General features: G+C 45.8%; 5 protein-coding genes across 5 annotated transcripts; 3 read left to right on the top strand and 2 right to left on the bottom strand.

The window, feature by feature from the left end:
- Nucleotides 1-8,041: 8,041 nt before the first annotated feature.
- Nucleotides 8,042-8,725, bottom strand: CDEST_07593 (uncharacterized protein; the record flags this gene model as incomplete). The annotated part of the gene is made up of 2 exons (XM_062923752.1): nucleotides 8,042-8,472; nucleotides 8,557-8,725. The coding sequence occupies 2 exons, from the start codon at nucleotides 8,723-8,725 to the stop codon at nucleotides 8,042-8,044; spliced, it is 600 nt and encodes a 199-aa protein (XP_062779803.1).
- A 1,823-nt stretch (nucleotides 8,726-10,548) lies between these two features.
- CDEST_07592 (Putative zn(2)Cys(6) fungal-type DNA-binding domain-containing protein) lies at nucleotides 10,549-12,375 on the bottom strand (the record flags this gene model as incomplete). Its single annotated transcript, XM_062923751.1, has 3 exons — nucleotides 10,549-11,333; nucleotides 11,505-12,165; nucleotides 12,232-12,375. 3 exons carry the CDS (start codon nucleotides 12,373-12,375, stop codon nucleotides 10,549-10,551), a joined length of 1,590 nt encoding a protein of 529 aa, XP_062779802.1.
- A 551-nt stretch (nucleotides 12,376-12,926) lies between these two features.
- CDEST_07591 (uncharacterized protein) lies at nucleotides 12,927-14,102 on the top strand (the record flags this gene model as incomplete). The annotated part of the gene is made up of 1 exon (XM_062923750.1): nucleotides 12,927-14,102. One exon carries the CDS (start codon nucleotides 12,927-12,929, stop codon nucleotides 14,100-14,102), a length of 1,176 nt encoding a protein of 391 aa, XP_062779801.1.
- A 2,490-nt stretch (nucleotides 14,103-16,592) lies between these two features.
- CDEST_07590 (uncharacterized protein) lies at nucleotides 16,593-17,446 on the top strand (the record flags this gene model as incomplete). The annotated part of the gene is made up of 2 exons (XM_062923749.1): nucleotides 16,593-17,107; nucleotides 17,173-17,446. The coding sequence occupies 2 exons, from the start codon at nucleotides 16,593-16,595 to the stop codon at nucleotides 17,444-17,446; spliced, it is 789 nt and encodes a 262-aa protein (XP_062779800.1).
- A 2,124-nt stretch (nucleotides 17,447-19,570) lies between these two features.
- CDEST_07589 (uncharacterized protein) lies at nucleotides 19,571-20,604 on the top strand (the record flags this gene model as incomplete). Its single annotated transcript, XM_062923748.1, has 3 exons — nucleotides 19,571-19,836; nucleotides 19,907-20,036; nucleotides 20,092-20,604. 3 exons carry the CDS (start codon nucleotides 19,571-19,573, stop codon nucleotides 20,602-20,604), a joined length of 909 nt encoding a protein of 302 aa, XP_062779799.1.
- Between the last annotated feature and the right edge of the window lie 261 nt (nucleotides 20,605-20,865).

Below are 20,865 nucleotides of genomic sequence, written 5' to 3'. Positions count from 1 at the left end.
AGTACTACCCCTACAACAAGCTCCCTTAACCTCTCTATCCCCTATTTTTTACGCATCTTCTTTGCTTTATTATTATTAACAACCTCTATTATTATAATTTAATATATCTTAATCTAGCTTAATCTTAGATCTATTACCTTTACTAAGGCGTAATCTTTATTGCAAGTTATAAAGCTAAAGCTTAAGCAACTAGCCCCCTCCTAAACGTCTGCAACGCAACGCTATCCCTAGTTTGCAACCCCCTTTATTAGGTAGCACTAAAACAAGCATTAGCAGCTACTATAGCATTAGTAATAAAGGCGCTATTAGCAACTTACTTTTAAAGACTATTTAAAAGGTAGAGCAACTAGCTGTTACAATTTAGGATAACTACAAGATCTATTTTAACTAAAGCTACCTTTCCTAATACAAACATCTTTAACAAGTTGCAATGCTAATACTAGGCCCTAACCTTAATTAAGTCCCCTCTTCCCTAACTACCTAGCTCTAAGCAGAGGCCTAACAGTCCTAAGCTCCATCCTAGGCTAAGTTTGCATCTGCTTTGCGCCTAGTCTAGGAAGTTATTAGGGAAGACTAGAGACTTACTCTTAAGCTTGCAAAATCCTATAAATAAGTGCATTAATAGCAGCAAAGATAGGGTTATTTACTACATGCCTTAGATATATCTACTTTACCTTTACTATACTCTCCCCCTTAATAAAGGCAGTCTCTAAGGCTAACTACACCTTACTAATTACTAGCTTTATTACTATCTTCTATATACAAACAATTAAAGTTACCTCTTCCTAATATAATTCTAAACCTACTAATCTTAGGCAACCTAAAGCTATTATTTAACGCTCTATTTAACTAAGTTAATAGTTTTATGAAGCAATATAGTTTTAGTATTATCTAAAAATATAGTTATACCTATAAGGGCTATAAGATAAAATACTCTATTTAATGCAATTGCTTTAGAAACCTACACCCCTCTAAAGGTGCTAGGCTATATAATAGAAAGTTGCATAAATCTAGTTGCTAGTAGATAATAATTGCAGAGGCCTAAAAGGAGGGTAAGTAGCTATTACGTTAGCATTAAGACCCCTAGCACAGCTAATACAACTATAGCCCTAGCCTTAAAGCATCTATACACCCCTCTTACTATAAGCTTACCTAGCTAGTTAAGGATGCTATTTAAACAACAAGCTAATAGGTTAGGATTTAGGTATGTAATATATGTGCTGTAGTCTAAGAGTAGTTCTTAGATTCCTTATTTACCTAGTAAGATATCTACAACGCTAGAGCTCTTATAAACTAAGAGAAGCTAGATAGGTATTTACTAACTGCAGCATTAATTAAGTTATTTAATAAATAAGATATCCTATACGTTATTAAGTAGGATAAAGATAAGCTAAACTGCCTTATTAGCCTTATTTAAACCTTCCCCTACTGTCTCTAAATGTAGAAGCAGTTCCCTAAAGTTATTAGCTTTAATAATATATATAATACTAACTGCTTTAAGCTTCTACTATTCTAGGCTACTAAATAGACCTATCTAAGGTTTATCTATAATGCAGCATTTAGTCTTATTAATAATAAGAGACTAGAAGGCTTCTAGTTTCTTGCTGCAAGCATTTGTTAGCTAGTTAAGCAGCACTCTATTTGCTAGCCTGCTGTTATTATTACAGACTACAACAAGCAAATAAAGGCAGCTCTAAACAAGCATTTTCCTAATATCTAGCAGCAACTCTACATCTACTATATTAACTCTAATGTTATACTTAAAGCTAAGCAGAAATAGGTTAAAGATTGCAGCAGCAATAGCAATAGCAGTAGGACTAACAATAAGGATAATTACCTAGCAACACAAGCAACAGCTAAACTTAGCAATAAAGACTATACCTACATTAATACACTAGTAGATGCAGCTACTCTATATACCTACTAAAAGGTCTTTATGCTGTAGAAACTTGTAGTATTTACTAAGACTAAGCACAATTTTAAGAAGGCCTAGTTTAAGCTCTATAAAGAGTTTAACAACTAACGCTTAATCCTGCAGTACCTCTACACTACATATATACCCCTAAGAGCATAGTAGGCCTATTATTTTATTTGCAAGTACTAGAATTTTAGTATTTGTATTACCTCTAGCATAAAGTTAAGTAATAATAACATTAAGGGCTACCTTCTAAATAGTCTTAGTTACCTATATTATCTAGTTAATGTTATATAGGATATAATTAGTAATTAGAAGCTGCACTTTAAACAGGCATATGTAGAGGATAAGGTTCTTATAGGCTAAAAGTATATAAGTATGCACTCTAAATACCTTAGCAAGCTTTAAATAATGCTTTCCTTAAAGTGCCTTAAGTTAATTATAAGGTAATACTAATTAGCATAAAAAGCAATACCTACTAGCAAAAGGCCTTTTCTAGCCCCCCTTAGAGAGTGTAGTAATAATTATACTATCTCTATTAAGCTTAGTATACTATGCTGCTACAAGATCTACTTAAAGATAGCAGACTTAGCAACCTTTAGCAAGTAGGAAGTTTACCCCTAGTAGCATCTACAAAAAACCTCTTCTTGTAATCTATACTGCTGCATTCTTAATCCTAAGATTGTAATATCCCTCTGTAGCAGACCTAGGAACATAGCGCAACCTGTTCTAGTGCAGCTAGCTATATTAAGCTAGCTAGCTAGCTAAACTAGCAGACCCTATGCTAGTTAAGCCTTAACTAGTTAGAAGCAAGGCTGCCTACCTAGTAGCTAGAACAAGTTAACATTAACTAGGGTTATACAACAGGTAACTTAGGTAAGTTAAAGCTAAGCCCTAACCTTAACCTAGCAACAAACAAGGAGCTAGTCTAGTGTTCTTAGTAGAGGGAGGATAATAGGTAATTATATAAGTAGACAGCCCTTACAGCTAAGTATTTAGAGGCAGCGCTATAAGTAGGAAATATTAGTTAGTAACAATAATAAGTATTAGCCTTTATAACTACATTAATTAAGGAAGTAGTTATATAGTAATTTAAGAGGGTTTTAGTCTAGCAAATTGTAGGTAAAGGGAGAGCTACTCTCTCTCTACAGCCGTAAAGGGTAACAAAAGGGGCCCTTTAAGATTTATAAAAATAGAAGTAGGTTAGTTGCTAGTTAAGTTTTATAAATCTTAAAGGGAAGGTTTGCAGGAGTTAGTAAGTAGGAAATGCAGAACAGAAAGAAATGTTAGTGCAGTCGTCTTTACCACCTTTAGAGGGATGTACCTATAGGTCATTAAATTTTTAGCTAATCGCAGAAGGGAATTTTCATGCCCAGATAAGAGTCATGCCTGTATATCAATTCTTCATGCCTGTATATCAATTCCCAATTATATATAGAGTTTAAGAAATTTAACTCTAACCCTATATCTAAGCAGTAGTTTAGGCCTAACTATTAGACTTTTTTCTCTATATATAAAGCAAAAATACCTAGTAGCTACAATTCTTGCGTTTTAACTAGCTCCTACAATATTTAACATCCTACACTAGAACCTAGAGTTAAATAATATAGCTGGCGTTAAGACCTATGCCTATAGTTTAAGCTTAAAGGGAGCAGCTGCTAAGCTTACATACTTCCCTTACCTCCCTAGCAACTTGAATCTGCGTCTAGAAGAGAAGGTAGAGATATAGTGCAGGTTTGCGCAATGTCACAGCAAAGAAATTGCAGCTAAGGTGTTTAGCAATGCCCAGGAGGTTGACATCTGTCTTCAAAGACTATCGCACTTTCTAAACGACTGTAAAGGGCTAGAAAGAATTGACCTGCTAAAAGTTAATGTTAAGGGTGCTGAACTAGATGCGTTGCTTGGCGTGGATGATAGATATTGGGACATGATATGCAACACTGTGGTTGAAACATGTGTTGACTCTGGAGTTAAGCATGCGATGAAGGAGCTCTTGCAAGATAATGGCTTCATTGTCACCACTGAGAAAGCTCAGGTGCTGCCGGACAAAACGTTCTTAATTAGAGCCTATTGCGATAGTTATGTTATAAGTTTAGGGGAATCTCAACAGCCGCTAAGGGGACGCTTTGCTCAATAACAGCCTTAAGTTCTTACTTAACTTGTATTCGTATAGTGGTAGCTTGCTTCAGAGCTTCTAGACCTAATCATAACGTTGTTCCCTCTCCTACTTGTTCTTGGCGTATTGATGGTTCATTTCGTTTTTTCAATGCTTAAAACCCTGAACGACTGGTCCTAGTCTCCTCGGCCGCTGAGGGCCGGGACGCACTTTTTCTTGCGACATGGACAGTGTTCTGCATCGTTATGAGTGCGTAAGGGTATCCAGTGGATCTCGCTGTTGGAGACTGGCTCGACAAGAATTGCAACATTCAGGTTGGGAAGTTCAAAAACAAGCTTTAGGGACGTTAGGCAGTACTAGTCGCCTTTTTAATAATGAATCCTGATAAGAAGAGATATTAACATGCCTGGATAGAGCCTATTGTAAAGTCGAGTCAACCTTGATAGGGCATCTGGGAGGCACCTTTTGATTGTGACTGCGACAAAAGTAGAGAACAATTTGTATAGGGGGGAATAGTGGTAAGTGTTGTAGTTGAGAGTTTAAAGATTGGTAAAGAGCTGGGGATACACCGGGCGCAGGTGCCGTCGATTATGGCGATGAGATGAGTAGACATGTTGGAAAGATGGTATATGTACAGGGCTTGTGTCGAATGGAAGAGATAGTTCGGGGGTCAAAAGCTTCAAGCATTCCTTTCTTCTACGCTCTTGTACTGATCTCTATTCCACTGCAATGAGACGGTTGAAGACTGGAGCTGACTTTGCTCCACAACTCAGATATTGTACCTTGACCTCGATTCGTAGTGGATTAATGATAATGTCCGATGAAAATGCGCAAATATCAACCCTAGAGTTTGAAAATTCTAGCAAAAGAGATAATGGCATTGTTATTGCTGCTAAGTATGTCTGTAGTCCTGCCACTTTTGCTTGTGACGTACTTGGACCGCGTTACGTAAAGACTCGGGTCGAAAGATGCTCATCGACAGACTTGATTTTCACGCGTGCCTCCTGGGCACTCCCGCTGCACAATACAGCCCTACAATAAATTAGGATTTAGTCAAGTCTAACTTAGAGCTTAGACTTACCGCAGTACAAGAGCAGAACTAAAACAATTAGTTACAGTTGAAACATGGACAATTGAAATACATACACAGTCATTAAATACGCTAGAACAGCATGCTTGAGCAGCAGCTTGTCGGGGTGTAGGCGGTTAACGCAAGGTATTCGACCCAGTATTAGGAGCAGCCATAACTGCCGCTAGGAATACAAATATGTAATAGAATCGCATAGTTGAAACTATTGCGTTACGCAAGAAAGCAAGAGATGTAAGTAAAGGAAGATCAAGTATTGGAGAGGAAATAAAAGTTTACAAAGGTGACGGAAGTTCAGCTAGGCATACTTTATATACCAGATTTCTAATTTTTGATCAGTGATGTCTAATCAAGTTCTACATGATTCATGTTCCACTTCACATTTCCTGTATCAGATTAATCTAAATAGATTTAAACTTAGAACTGAGTAATTAGTGATCATGACAGGGCTACTGATCTGCGTCAGTTTAGCTACAACGACAAACTCTCGGGTCTTTTGTGCTAGTGTAGAAGCATTCATATTTGCAACCATGCCTGTTGGTTCTGACTGACAACTATATCCTGGCTGCGGCCCTCCTGGAGCGGAGATCTTGACCCCATTTCTACGATACCTAGACTCTGTAACTGCTACGGGAATCCTACCGGTTTCATCTGTTCCGGATCAATGCTGTCGGGGGCCGAGTGTGTCGTTTAGAGTGCTGTAGTCCGGTCGGGCCGAGCAGCCATCGCCAGTGTGTCACCAGGTGCAGCTGCTAGCAGGAATGGAGTCAGAGAGAGCCACTAGAGTAGCGTTGGATATCTTCCTTGCGTGCTTACACCTGACCGTTAAGGTAGAGGCATGCTTGTAATAGGGTGGTGTCGACAAGACGCACCGCGAAGGAATCTATTGCTGTCTTGTCGAGGCGGAACTCGTGATAGTTATTTAGGCTACAAACTAAAGAGCTGTCGTACGTGAAAACTGTCCCTATAATAGTGAGTAGGACATTGTGCGACTTGTGTGGGGGCGAAAGCTGTGCTTCGGCGGTGACTACTTATGGTTGCAGTTTCGTTGTCAGTGTTTTAGAAAGGCTTGAAGTGGATTTTTGCTCGGCTACTTCTTTTGTTTCCCCTAGGAACTCTATCTGCTGCTGTATAAAAGTAAATAGAAAGGAAAAAAGGGAAAGTATACTACATGCTATAGTATACTGCTTGTTTATGGTTACAATATTCCATTTAATAATAATAATTTTTTATAATTTTAGGTTCTAAAAGACTTCCCAATGAAATAGAGATAACATAATGCTTCAGTCATATTGTCCTCTATCTGCACTCTAGTCCTAAGAGCTAAACTGCTTTTGCTTTAGTTTAGAGAACAAGGATAGAAACTAGAATACCCTACAGAAAACTTAGGAAGCCCAATTGCGCTGTTTAGCGGCGCAAGTGTTGTAGGTTTATTTGCAGTCGACGCTATTAGCAGTGCAGCAGGTTAAGGTCGACGTTCCCATACCAGCACAAATAATAGGGAAATCCGAGTTGCAAACTTGTCCATTCGGGAACCTTTTACACGCGGCGGTTACGAGGCTTGGTCCAAGCAGAAGCGTAACTGCAGTAGTAATAACGGCAGTAGGTTTCATTGTTGCGGCTTTGTTCTGTTGTTCTTAAGTCTTGACTTGATACTAACCAACTTTGCATTAGTTGATGGCGACTCGTCAGTTCTTCAGAATGACGGTACTAGGAATTGCTTACATGTAAAAGCTTTTTACTCCGGGGGCAATGGTCTCAAGTCCTGTAGTTGCGTAAGCGGTTTGAACAGATAAACTGCTTTCCGATTTTCCAGGAGCAGAAGCAACTTTTTATACTGACATTGGCTAACTACTGGTAGCTATTTCTGGCTGTCTAAAACAATAATGAGTGCCTGCGTCGCCCGCCTGCGTCGTCTGCCCGCACTATCTCTTGTCATACAAATGTTGTATCATGCAAACTACCCGAGTCGCAGGTGCTGAGACGTTGCATCCCAAGTCCTCTGACGTTGAAGTCTAAAGTGGATTAACGAAGGTAGCACCTACAGGGTAGACAAATCTTCGAACAAAAGTGTGTAACAGAACCGTAGATACCCTCGCTCTAGTAAAACTAACGTAATATATTCATGACAGATCTTCAGTACGATCTGCAACGGCACAATTAATAGGGATAATTGTGTTGCATTGACGCCTGTGTCTGGGTAAAAGGTTGTCGATGTCTGTCTCCTCAACGTATGCGGCCAGGGTAAGAGCGCGGGCCATGGAGGCTAATAGCTTGTTCATCCACTGTGGATGCCATGCGGTAACATCTGATCCCATCATCTCGTCGCAGAGCAAAATGAACATGTTGCCCATTTCCCCAGAGGTCTCAAGCGTCTGCAGCTTCTTGCGTTGAAGCACTTCGGCTACCTTGCGCCGTCTTCGAAAGGCGTGTTGTACCTGGCAATTCTCCTCCCGGCGCCCCTGATAAGCCTGTAAACCTTCGAGTTCGAAGACAGGGGTTATGACTGACCGGAAATGCACCTGATCACTAATGATTCAAGTCTATTAATGAATACTAATCAGAACCGAGGCAAACATGAGTCGCGGTTGGTAAAATTGAAGAATGCTCTCACAAAGGGCAACACAGGGGCACTCCCTTAAAGGTTGAATTTATTAGCCGGCCCAGCTTGCTGCTTAGTACCAATAGTGGGGCTTCACGACAAAAGGGTAGCTTAGAGGCCTTCACTTTCAAACATGAGTGTGAGAATAATCATTCGAAGTTGACAGATAACCTCCACCGACCCGCAGCCTAAGCCCGGCCGCCTGGTACAATCTGTCCCTAGCCAGATATCTCCATGCAAAGTTCATAGCCTACATCTCGTCATGAAGCAGATGACGAAAACTTAATTCTAATCCAAGTTATCGAATGTGTTCGGGCCCGTTTATGACGGTGCAAGGTCCAAGTCTGGGCAGTCGTTTGGATGGGCATAAAAGACACCTCCCATCATCTCCATCGCCCGACACTTTTCGTCCATCGTGAAGGCGTTTCTGACGCCAAACGAGTGGACTTTGTCGGTGGACACCTTCAAAGCCCAGACCCCTCCGGTTGTGGGCCATCCCAAAACCTCGATTAACTTCTCGGCGGATTTGTTAGCCTCTTCAGCCGCGAAGAGGTTTTCCTTGCCAAGCTCCATGGCTTTCTGATGGGGGTCCTGAGGCTCCTCATGTTTGGTGGTCTTTAGATGGTAGTCCCAATCGCTTTTGTAAAATTTGGCACCGAGTTGGCGCATGTTGGCGCAGTGCGTATCCTCGTCTGCTGGGTCTTCGCCCCACGGTGTTGGGACGACGCGGTCAAGGCCAAGGAACTCGAGGTCTACGCCATCGCATTGTATCATGTAGAACCCTCCAGTGCTAGGCTATCCATACACCATCGTATAGGATGGATAGAAGTTTGTACGAAATCGTGCATTCTCGACGGAAGGCTCCATTCGGAAGCTTTCAGGGTCATCGCCGGCATCATCATCCACAACCTCAAACTCTGGGATGCCGTTGGCTTGCAAGGAGGCCAAGCTCGATTGACTTGCCGCGGTTGAGGAGGACCGGAATAGACTTCCCACAAAGAACATGGTAACTACAGGTAGAAGAGATTTCAAGATTATCATACTGGAGAGTGTCGGTTTCTATTGTGTTCATGTCTGAGTAGAATGGGATGTGGCTGACGTTGCCTATGACGGTATGGTGGATTCAGGTTCTGCTGACATAATCGGCATGCAAATCATGAATGTGCGTGCGTTGGCTCACGACGTCGCAGCGATGATTTTACTAGGAAGGTGTCAGCTAGGAGCAGAATCTGTTAGATCGGTTGGAACTCGGGGATAAGCTGCCCACAAACCTAGAGCGTTGCTGGCGGGTGCCAAGATTGCCAAGCTGGTCTGTCTTCAGCGGTTCTTGGTTCAAAAACGTCTGTTAGTTGTCAACACGAGCCAGAAAACCTTGCAATGTCATAAGTCCTCAGCTTTAACGACGATGTTGCCTTTCATGATGACGAACTCACGACTCACGACTGTTGTATGTCACATTTTGGGTTGGTTGGTGCCCATGAGAAACGCCCTGTAATGCCGGGGTGCTTGATGAGGTTCTTCTCCACATTCACAATCACAGCTTGCATGAGCTCCATACAAAGGATGAATCGTGAGACATTCCGCATCTTTCGCTCCCACCGATCAATCCATTACCACAACAGGACATTTTCAGCCGAAATGTCTAATCGGGATGCTGGTAGTACCAATGAGTATGTTCAAATGCCCCAGTATTGCACAGGGAAATGATGCAGATACGAGCGGCGACGGCGGCTGAGGAAAAGGAAAAGGCTTCTCATGCTGGGCAAGACACGGCGATTGGAGAGGTCACCAGGATTTCATGTAGAAAAGCCATGTCCGACTTGATGTTATGACTGACTGAGCCGTCTCATGGAAATCAAGTGTTTCTTTCAGAACACTCGTGTTATCTATTCAATTTCACTTCCTTGGACCCATTAGGACGATGGTGGTAGCCTACCTAGCAAGAATTGTTATTTGGGGCTTTTCTTTAGCTACTGCTGTAACAGCAGCAGCTTTTCACCTAAGTCCGCTCGAACATTTGGATATGACTGTTGCGGAGGCTAGAAAACATTTCAATAAAGCTCTAGCAACAAGTAAGTACTAAAGAAAGGGAAAACTTTACCTGATTATCAGCTCCTAAAGATCTACAGCCTAAAGATGGCTAAGACTCTTGCATGATACAAATACGACACAAGCCATTGGGTTGTCTAGAGCTGCGAGAGTCTGGCGCTTGTATGCTATGGCAAGATACGTGCGAAAGGCGCTAGAAAAGGATTATCCCTAAATGCCTCTTGCCTTAGAACCCCCAGTGAGCCTACCTACGGGAGGAGTCGAGCCCGCATTTACAGTAGGTGATCTTTTCACTATGCATTCTGACGGGACGGTCACCATCATTAATGCCACTGCTGTGGATCATTTGACATGAGACCCCCAGTGTCCCTCCGGGGAGGAGATAGAAGCGGGTGAGGATGCCGAAGAGCTCTTCCTCGGAGCTGATATCGTAACTGAGGCCGATATGCCGCAGGAGTATCTGAAACAATACAGAACCTGGGCTGGTGTGGCGGTTGGTGACAAATTGACTCTAAAGGTGTAGCTCCAGGTCAAGCGGTCAGGCCGGAAACCCACGCGGAGCGAAAAAGATCCAACATAGCCGTAAGGGAACTACAAGTCAACCAATGATAAATGATTCTTTAGACTGATGATTTTGATAATTTTGCTGCTTCTTCGTCTGCAAGGGGTAGTCCATGTTGATTATATACTTTGCCGCAATCTGAGTGATGGAGAGGCGCTCGACAGAAGCTAAAAAACCTGCGAGGGTCCATGAACCCATGACCTCATGTCTACCTTTGTCACATTGTGCGCCTAATCCTCGGGGAGAAAATGCTGCCGAGCTTGGTGATTCGTTCCTCAATCCACTGCATCTGCCCCTCGCACATCATGGAGGGAGCCATATCCCTGTATGAAAGGCCACCGCCCAAAAGCTCAAGCACTGCTGATAGCGTGCTGTAAGCCATGTACAATCCTGACGAGGCCACTTGCCGTGCGTGCTTGACCTCAATTGGTGAGGTGTGGTTCGGGCCCATCGAACAGCTCGAATCGGAAAGCGTGAATGTCAATAGGGTTTGAACGTTATGTAGGCCATCCACCTTGACATCACAAGTCATAAACTCAACCGTGTCGCAGATATCATCGACGAGTGATTGTACTCGAGATATTAGCCAGGATGGCAAATGTACATCTCGCAGTTCATTGGCAGTATCGCTTTCTACGAGGCCCTTGATAACAAGGCAGAGGGCCCCGAGCTCCGTGACTCGATGTCGGTTGTACGAGTTGGCTATAAACAGATTTGAGAAGACGATGGGGGGCGTATGTTGGCCGCTGTTGTTGGGCTGAATGGATACAGCGCCTCTGGGAGCCGTAGCGGCAATTGGCCGCCAAGCTGGTGGAAGAGATGCGTACCATCGAGAGCATCGGTCCGCAAGGCAGATAGCGCGGGATAGAAGACCATCAACCTCGGGCCCACTGCTAAGAATTGTCCCGTTTGCGCAGTGACTGGAGGCGACACTTGCTTCTACGGCGGTCTCTTTGTTGCAGAAAGCGTGTTTGAGGCAGGCAAGCTCCAAGGCCAAGGTGTCTGTATCGATTGCCGGTGTGCTTAATTATCGGAATTCGCTATCGTGGCGCTTGCTTATTGCCACTCGAACCAGGCTACTTCGCCATGCGTGGCAGATCAGCAATGGAATCACCAACATTCAAGCAGTCCGCCAAATCTGGCAGTGCGCTGAAGGAGTCGTCCCGACCGGACCTCGATACTTCAAAAGGGCAATCGAGCCCAGCAGGTGTGTTGGTAGTCTTGGGGCCGACTGCGCACTTCTGAACACCTGAAAGGTAGTTTCATAGGCCTCGAGCACCAGCGTCGTGAGTAGCATCTCGTCGGATTTGCTGCTTTCTGGGCAACGAAGGGCATTCCTGGTGCTCGACACGGCGTCGGTGTATACCACATGCGCCATAGCTGCACCTCCGTGGCAGGGGTTGTGCAGGCTGGCAACTTGAACGGCAAATGCCACGGTTGCCTTGTAAAGAGGCGAGACCACACTAGCTTTGGCGAACATTGCCGGTAAAAGGTCGAAGAAGCTACAGGTGGCTTGGGGGTCATAATCATGACCATAACAGAGGAAAAAGTAATCCACCGCTCGAGATAGGACGTCTTGAGACAGGTTTTCGGGAATCCGATCCACGAGGAGACGTGTTTTGTCACTGTATTTTGCTTTGTTTCGTTGAACGAGATTGCTACCGGCGAGGTTCGAGCACGGCTGCGTTGGCACGTTGCCCCTCCTCCTCCTGGAGTGCCGACTGGCCACCTTGTATGTTTCGTCTCTGTGTGCATTGTCGAATATGTCATGGTACCCGGGACAAATAAACCCCTTGCTCGCGCAGTTTTGGCAGGCAGGCGAAGCTCGATCACACTACGGTTTAGTCTTTGGCTTAGCGGTGCGTCAACCCTTCGAGTCAGGAGGCGTACTTGATCTTACCTTGATTCGCCGAGCTCTGCATCTCTGGCAACCCTTGCTTGGACCATTATAAACCATCCCGTGCGAAAGTTGAGCGAAAAAAGCGTTTCTTGTCGAGGATTCTGCGCAGAGTTGGATGTGGAGGGTCAGCGTTGGGAACGACATCGAAGCGGGTGTTGGAACCCCGGGCCTCACGGAAATGTGTCTCTTGTTGCTCCTGGTCGACGGCCTGGGATAATTCTGAGCGTGGGCCAATAGCAATTCGCCGCGAGGATACCCCATATCGAGTTAGACCCAAAGCCTCGTCAGTCGTCAGGGCTGTCCGAGAAGCATGCCACCGACGGAACCGCTGACCTGTCGATATTGATATCTTCCCCTCCCTGAACCGTGTGCAAAGGGCGCTTGCAACGAAATGATCCGTCCTACAAGCAAGTTTGCAGGTGTGCGACAGCCTGCGCCCACCGCCACTTGACTACATACAGGAGATGCTTGCGATGGAGGCGGGGAGGAGGCGCCCTGCGACGGGCAAGGCCAGAGTCCAATAGCTGGTCTACGCAATTTCAAACATTGTTAATTTCAAATGGAGCAAAGCTGGGACTATAAGAATCGACGGTGCTGCTACTGTCTGCTGTTAGCCCGGCCGGCCATCCCAAGTCACTTCCCCATCGACGTAATCCAGGTATCAACATCGTATTTAATTCAGACAGTTTTACACTATGCACCTCTTCAGCCCCTACATCGCCACGGCGTTGACTGCTGCCCTGCTCGTCGTGGCTGACCAGGGTGATGATTGCAGCGCGCACAAGGCTATAGCAGGAGAATACGTTACTGGCGCCGTCCCAATGAACGACGACCCCCTCGCCCACTTTGACACGCCCATGGTCACAACCTTCAACTCCAGCGCCAGCGAGGTCTGGGCGTTCGATGCAGGATCCCACGATGGCAAAGCCGGCATAGTCGTCTACCTGAGTCGTGGCACCGTGGCTTCGAATTTGGCCGCTCAGCGGGCCTTGATCTCTGTCTCTTGGCCCAATGGCTCTCGCTACATGGAAAATGCCTTCTACCAGCAGTCCGTCGTCACCAGCTGCGCTCACGAGACAATCGGTACATGGTCGGATGGTGCTGATGGCGACCAGGCCTCCTCCGTGTGGCGCTTCACCGCATCCAGGGACCTCAGGCGTGCCAAGGTCTCCATCAACTCGCCGACTATTCAAGGAACATTCGAGCTGGAAAACCGGGGCCCACCTTTGTACCCCGGGGGCTTGATATATCCCAACCCAAACGCCAGCGTCCTACTAGCCCCAGAGATGTATTGGCAGGAGCACTTCCCCGTTGCGTCCGCGTCCGCCAACCTGAGCATCAAGGGTACGCCCTTTGTGCTCTCCGGCGTGGGTGGGCGCGACAAGAACTGGAACTCGCGACCGTGGGCCGTCATCAGCGGCAACTGGGACATGGCTCGGGCCGTTGCCGGGCCTTACGGCCTCATGCTGTGGAACTACACTTCGGGCGTGGACGGTCGACCGTACTTCAGTGCCACGCTCATGAAGGAGGGGAACGTCGTCTTCCGCACCGTCGTGGATGGCGGTGGGTCGTCGCCCGGCGCCGGCCACGGCACGTCCGGCACTGTATCGCTGACGTATGGCGGGCCTCACCACTTGACATCACCGTCGGGAACGCCCCCGATGTCTCGCCACACGGGCTATGTGGTAGATCTAGTCTCGCAACAGAGGCACTGGCGGTTCAACATCGACTTCTCGCAAACGGTCTTCTGGTTTCCTGCGGACAAGGCTTTAACCGTCGGCCAGTATGTGGGGAATGTCACTGGTGGATTAGTGGGTGGCCGGAGCTATAATGGAGTCACATCTGGGTCGCTTCAGGAATTTGTGTCATAGGTGGATCTTTTCAGCAGCCAAGTTGCTACAATCAGCAGCTGAAACCATGGTGATTTCCCTGTGTCTTAGCACAGCACCTACTACTAGCCCTCCCTATAGAATCAGGCTCGCAATACTACTAGCTATAGTAGCACTAGAATAGCTGTGGGGCCTAGGTATTGTTCTTCCGCCTAGCTACAATCATACCCGCACTTCACCTCAGTAATGGCTATAGACCTGTTTACAAGGTTCTTTCTATTCTCTATAAGTCAGCTCATTATTACCTAGAAGACCTCCTAAAGTTTCTTATAGTAGGACTCAAATATAGTATCTATTAACCTAATCTGCGATTTATCCTAGCTGTTATGGCTATTAAGCTTTAGCTTACGAAGGATATGTTTGTATAGTAGAGAATTCTCAACCAGCTCTACTAGGTAAGTTTCAGATTTGTTCTCCGCGGCTCTTATCCAGTCGTGTTTAGCGCGCTGATGTTTCTATAAGCAAAGGGTTGTCGGGCGCAAAAAAATGGGCCGTGCCTTGACGCCGCGTGAGGCAACGATCAGACTTGGGGGCTGGGCAGCGTGCAGAATGTTGTCCCATTGTAGGGATACAGCACAACGGCATTGCTGTGATGCGTGGGACCAGCACGCCGAAGGTTGGAGCACCGACAGGAATCGAGTTCCCAGCGTGTCTGGACTTGGGAACTGGAGGGGCGGGATTGGAGCCCTCTTTCGGGCCACCGCTCTCCAGTCTCACGGAGGCTCAACAAAAACTCCAGGTCAATGAGTAATACTGCCTCATAACTTAACGTACCATATACTGTAGTGTTTCTAATGCCCGTCCCCCCTATCAGTTACGGCATTTGGGTGTTTTCAGGTCTCTCCACCTCAGCTTACGGCATATCTTCCGATGATTTCAATCTTGTTCTCGTTGGCCTTTGATTCGATCTGTGATGCAACCCTTGGAGTGTTAATTTAGACTTCTCGGTCGGCATCACTGTGCCAGTACCTAATGTTGGTGAAAACACAATTCTACGGCTGAAGATTGTGACGTTTCGCCAGCGGGGGAAGCCGAGAAGACACTAACTCCGAGAATGCTCGAAGGGCACAACAGTCTTATATGCTGACTGATGCAGGAACCGCTGGGAAGTGAATGGTGAGCTGGAAGCGGATGGAGAAACAATTTCGATGGGTAAATGGCCCTTTTACACAGTGGCCGCAGAGGTTGCGAAAGCTTTCATAACAGGAAGTTACGGTAAAGATTATTCATCAGCCAATGCAGCAGCATGGGCAGCTAAGTCGTTTTCAAACCTCACTGTGGAGTTAAATAGCTTGCTCCCTGTGTATCGATCTACTATATCTGATTCGAACCTGTATTTTGACTTGACAACTTCAATGTTCAGTATGATTGCTAGTCGTATTCTTATCGTGATAAATGTGTACAGCCTTGCGACCTTTCGCCGCTAGTTAGCTCAGAAACCATGATTCTAAACAAGTTTATAGGGTAGTGTATATAACCAAGTTTTAGCCTCGCTTGATGTCTCATATCTTACCTAATGTGCCCCAGCCTTGAGTTCCAGTGTCCTGTTAGGCTTGTGATTTTTCGTCCTGTTAGTACAATAAGAACTTGATCCAACCGAATCAGCCTGTAAAAGAGGATTTATGAAGAGTTATCAAAACCATTTAGTTCCAGTCAAATGTTCAGAGTTTGCTCTAGAGTTAGACAAATTCATAGATATTATGGAAAAGTTCTGTCAGACCCAGCGAATTGGTTTCATCATTGCAATATAATCCGTACGCCTGAGAAAGTTGAGTCTTAACCCCAACTTATTGTGGTTGGCTTTACTGACGTTTCCGCGCCAAGAAAAGACTCTTCAAAATGAATGAGACTCTGACGGACTGATAGAGAGAGGAAATAGAGCCTTGTTATATTGACTGGGCTTCTACACGCGCCGTTGTAGACCTTGGGCAGGCCGTTATCTCGGCCGAGGTGTCCCAGCAGAGCGTCGCCGATATGCATGGAACCCAACCCAGAGATTGTCTGCACCGAGCAGGTGCGCGAGAGAATCGGAGACTGGACGCCGAAGACTACCTGTCCGGCGAGGGCCCCGAACTTCGGAGTGCCAGGTGAGTACTCGTGCTGAGACTGTCAGCATGCCGTAGCTCGGCCGGTTGATATAGCCTACCACTCACGTCATGACCTAATCCGCTGGAAGATTAGAGACCCAAGACCTGTCACGTTCAACTTTTCCTTAGTGATGTCGACGACAAGTCTTGCTTGCGGGTCTACACGGCTCAGGTCTCGGATGCCTTCCTCGATAAGATCGCTTATTCCCAACTACCACCCCCGAGTCAGGCGAGTGTCCTGATCCACCACACCTAGATTACGTATGAGCCGTTGTCATCCTTCGAACAACGTCTCCTACAAGCCATGTTTCTGCGTAGCCAGAAGCGCAAACGAGGCCGAGATACGGGGGTGGATGATCGGGGAATGACGCGGTTGAGGGGGAGTATGTCCCCTCTGCAGGGCCGGCGAAGAAGTCGCGCAATATCCAAACCGCACTACGGCTACAACAAGGTAAATGAATGGAATCCTACGACTTCCAGGTGCCCAGCTAGCTGGCGGCGAGTTCTTTGCGTCGTTGCATCATGGTATTGTCGGTTGTACGGCGAGCGCGTCGGTGCGCTGCACGTCGTCTGCTCAGGCGCCCATCTCTTGCCTGGCGTCGAGTCGGAGCTGCTGTTTCGGCTGATTCGATCGGAGCACTCGACCAACCCACTGTTCGGGGCGAGACTCGTCACGATTGTCCTGGGTGATCCTGAGTTGCGGCAAGACTGGGAAGCCGAGCTCGGGGAGATGCGTGCGAGGCTGAAAGGTCTCAGGTCAAGTCTCGTCAGCAAGTTCAGGGAGCTTGAGGTAAGACTTTCTGTTTGCTTGCTCCTGGCAAACCTCGCTGTTAGGCGGCTTACAGTCCTCTTGACACCTGGAGACCGGAGCTTCATCAGCCGGGAAAAGGGACTATTCGCGTGAGTCAACCAAAATACCAAACTTTGTTGGATGACTACCAAAGGTACTGACCTCTGAAAACCAGCGTCCTGCCCTTGTCGCCGGACATCTGCAGAGAACTGGCGCAAAAGCACCACATCTACATAGTGCCGAACGGGCGCATTAACATCTCCGGCCTCAAGGCGCAAGCTATCGCAAGGTTATGTGAACTAGTCGATGCAGCAGTCCGGCGGCTGATGACATCCGCAGTGAACAGCGCAAACGAAGTAGCTCCAAGACAGACTAGGTTTATGTATATACATTCAAACATACAATTTATTACACCTATGAGCAAAGTTTACATAGCTACTAAAGTATGAAAATTTTGTTTAAAAGAGACTGTTGTCTAAAAGAAACTGCCTAGACAGAAGGCAGCCGCAGCTCGCAAGGCGGCAGCATTAAACTCGCACACGCCGAAGACAGCAAAGCTAGGTCCAGCTTCCAACATGCCTACAGGCCCTAACATCAAAAAAACCAGATTCGAAAATGCATCTAGATCTATATTGGAATTATTGCTAGAGTTAAAAGTATAGGCTCAAGGGTTTATACACTTTTAGCTCACCATATATACTAGCTTAGTCGCTTTATCTAGTAAGTTGAGGAGGTAGAAGGAAAAAATAGATACTAATAATAAGTGACGTAAGACAAGTATATAACTTAGAATTAAAGGAATGAATAATAATAATTCAATTTATTTAGTAGGATTAGTATGCTTTCTATTAAAAGTTGCTATAAGTTTCCTTTAGGGTCTACCCTGCTAGACTAATCGTAAGTTGCTATGCAAAATGTTCCTAGCTATAGTGCAGGCTGTTAGCAATTTATTCGACTAGATTCTAACGCCAGTCTCTTCCCCTTGCTAGCACGTCAGATTTGGCAGTGAGATTAAGATGGAGATTCGCAAAATCCTATGTCTTGGCTGTGTCTTCTCCGTTTTCTGCTGTAACATTTCTCGGTCATGATCCACCAGCCCAACCTAGCCCGCACAACTAGAGATTCCGTTTGAAGCTTACATACGACTGTGCGCTTGAGACTAGAAGAACGCAAGATAATGCAACTGAAGAGCAAGAGAGAGAGGTAAAGGTGAACGGTTTGGGCACGGGCAGGAGAATCGTCCTTCTGCCTTATCACCTGCCTTAGCCTCCCTCCCCTTCATTATCACAACACACAGAGTCTATCGATATGGACAAATTTGCCTGCCGTGATTGCCAACCAGTTGAGCGAGATGGTTAGCAATATGATGACGGAGCGACGAGCCAAATGGGACCAATATGGTGGGCAATCATGCGATGTGACAAGATACACTATAACCTTCTTTTGCTACTTAATGCTGCAACCCCTTGTTGCTTCTCAAGCTGTTTTTGCCCGGCGAACACCGCTATGACTTAACAGAATTCGGCTCAACGATACCTGCAAACAAAAGCATCCAAATGCCCGCCCATCATCCAACGCTCCAACCCCCGATGTCGGACCCTTCTTGCAGCCATCGACTGGCCGCCACTATGCTGTTGCTTAGGTGCAGTCAGATTGCTTGCCGCCTTAAAGTTGTGTGACTTAGGGTAGGGAAAGTAGGTAAGATGAGTAGGGGGGATGAACAAACAGACATACCAGATACCCCGAGTTGGCATTTTCTGTGTTACACTTGACTATCATAGCCGAATTAAGAACGGCATTCAGTCTTTTTTACAACGAAGGGAAAGATTTCTTCACAAGAGCGCCCAACCTGCTAAGGACTTTGGTACACTTTGAAGTGGAACATCGCTGGAACATCAGTCACTGAAAAAGTGTATTCCGATTCGGCGCTTGATGATCCATATCGCGCATTGTTCATGATTGTTTGTAGTCCAATTTCTAACCGGAGATTACCGGCATTGGACGCTAAGTACGGCACATTGTGTATTAGACTAAAATTCAAATTGTTTTACTGACTTTCAGAGACCTCTGAATATTTGCTTCAGATTGTGGATCAATGTTTCCTAAGGATCGATCAACGTTGCTTGCTGCCGTGAAGTCCGGTGGCTAATTTCTTTTAGAGTGAGAAAATCTAATGCGAATGATCAGTCTGCCTTTCTTCTTGCGTTCATGGAAGTTAAAGCTCTGCCCTTGGTGCAGGAGGTGTGTGCTGGCTGACCGATTACAAGCTTTATCCATGCAGGCAGTAAGAGAGGAAAGTTGATCGGCGCTACCGCAGTCTAGCTAAAGAACGGCTATACCGTAATTATTATACCCTCATGGTTTCTCTGCATAATCACTAATCAATCTAGAGGTTCTTAGCAATATCTAAGTCTATGCTCTATTATTACATTCTAAAACATTGTATTCTACTTATGTTAAAAGAGTTTGCAGCCGTGCAACACGCTGTAGCTAAAATACAGCAGACTACACTCTTTCTGTCCTTTGTAGCGCAGGTCTATCCTCTTACAAGTGTCCAGCTGTTACTTGTAAATATGGTTCGGCCTGTTTATTCTTATGGCCTAAGAGGTCTCTGTGTTATGTTCATTTTACTACTACTTTACTTTATTCCTATTGTTACGTCTCCCACACTAGCAATAGTCCTCACTAAGCGAGTGAAACTACCAGTCCCTGAGTTTCCGCTCGATTTTGAGGGCCGTGTTAAAAAGGGCGCCTGGCTTAATGATCTCTTTTCTCTAAGCGATAGAGAGGCAAAACAGTGGGCCAGCCCGTTCCAGCCGGCCGACATATCTACTTGGGGGTGGACGGCTGATATCCAAGCCCCCCTGGCAGCCTGTGCGAATATGGCAGAAATGGAAGAAAGTCCAAAGTCCTTCTTTTGGGGCCTCCTTGGACGCAGCATTCAATGACCCAGCGTTTCCAATCGACAAATCGAATAATGGCATTTACCGCTTCCTCCATAATAAAAGTTTTAGGTATAAAGATGGTCGTAAGGGGAAGGTAAGTAAATACTTCAGGAGTGTAGACTAGTTGCTTTACTGAATCGCTTGAACAGCCAACGCACGCAAAATACGCTAATGTAGCCAATCCGCGCGCTGGGGCATTTGTTTTTGATTCAAACTGGAGTCCTAAATACAAACTAGCTGAAGGGGGTAAAGGGGATATCCCTGACCTGGACACACTGTCCGACATTGCGTACTTTCAGTGGCAGCAAAGCTGCAATGCTGTAGGTGTCGCAACTAGTAGCCTTAAGGTCATTTTCCGTTCTCATGTTATATATGCCCCTACTTTTAACACTGTTGTTGAGGCAATACGTGGAGCAGGCTACAAAGAGGTCCCAGGTTGGGATGAGCGGATAACATTCTCAATGGAATCAAGGGAGGGACTTGCGATCCTTGGCAGTGCTAATGGGGCCTCAACAGCTTGGTTCCTAATACAGCATAGAGCGGAACTAGGTGCAAAGAAAATAAAGGAGGTAGTAGTCTGGGACTACTATGGAGGTTTTAGGTTTGACACAAAGATGGATGATACTGTCCTAAATTTAAGATTTACAGTAGTAGATGCTTAGCATGTTACAACCTATTAGATGTTATAGGACTAGAGGATGCCCTTGTACTCTGTGACATGTTGGAGTTGGGGTTGGAATCGAAGTCTACATCGATGGCCTTCTCCCTGTCCAGTGTCTTGTCACCAGACACGTGGTAAGGGTTAACTGCCGCAACGGCAAATATAATCAAGAGGCATCCTGGCCGACTATAGCGGGGCCCAAGACCAAATGGTCACGACAGGCGTCAACGACAAGCAGGTGACAACGCAGACATTTGCAACC

Source organism: Colletotrichum destructivum, chromosome 4 (assembly GCF_034447905.1).
Source record: "Colletotrichum destructivum chromosome 4, complete sequence".
Taxonomy (NCBI): Eukaryota; Fungi; Ascomycota; class Sordariomycetes; order Glomerellales; family Glomerellaceae; genus Colletotrichum; species Colletotrichum destructivum.
This window is presented reverse-complemented; position numbering and strand designations above follow the sequence as displayed.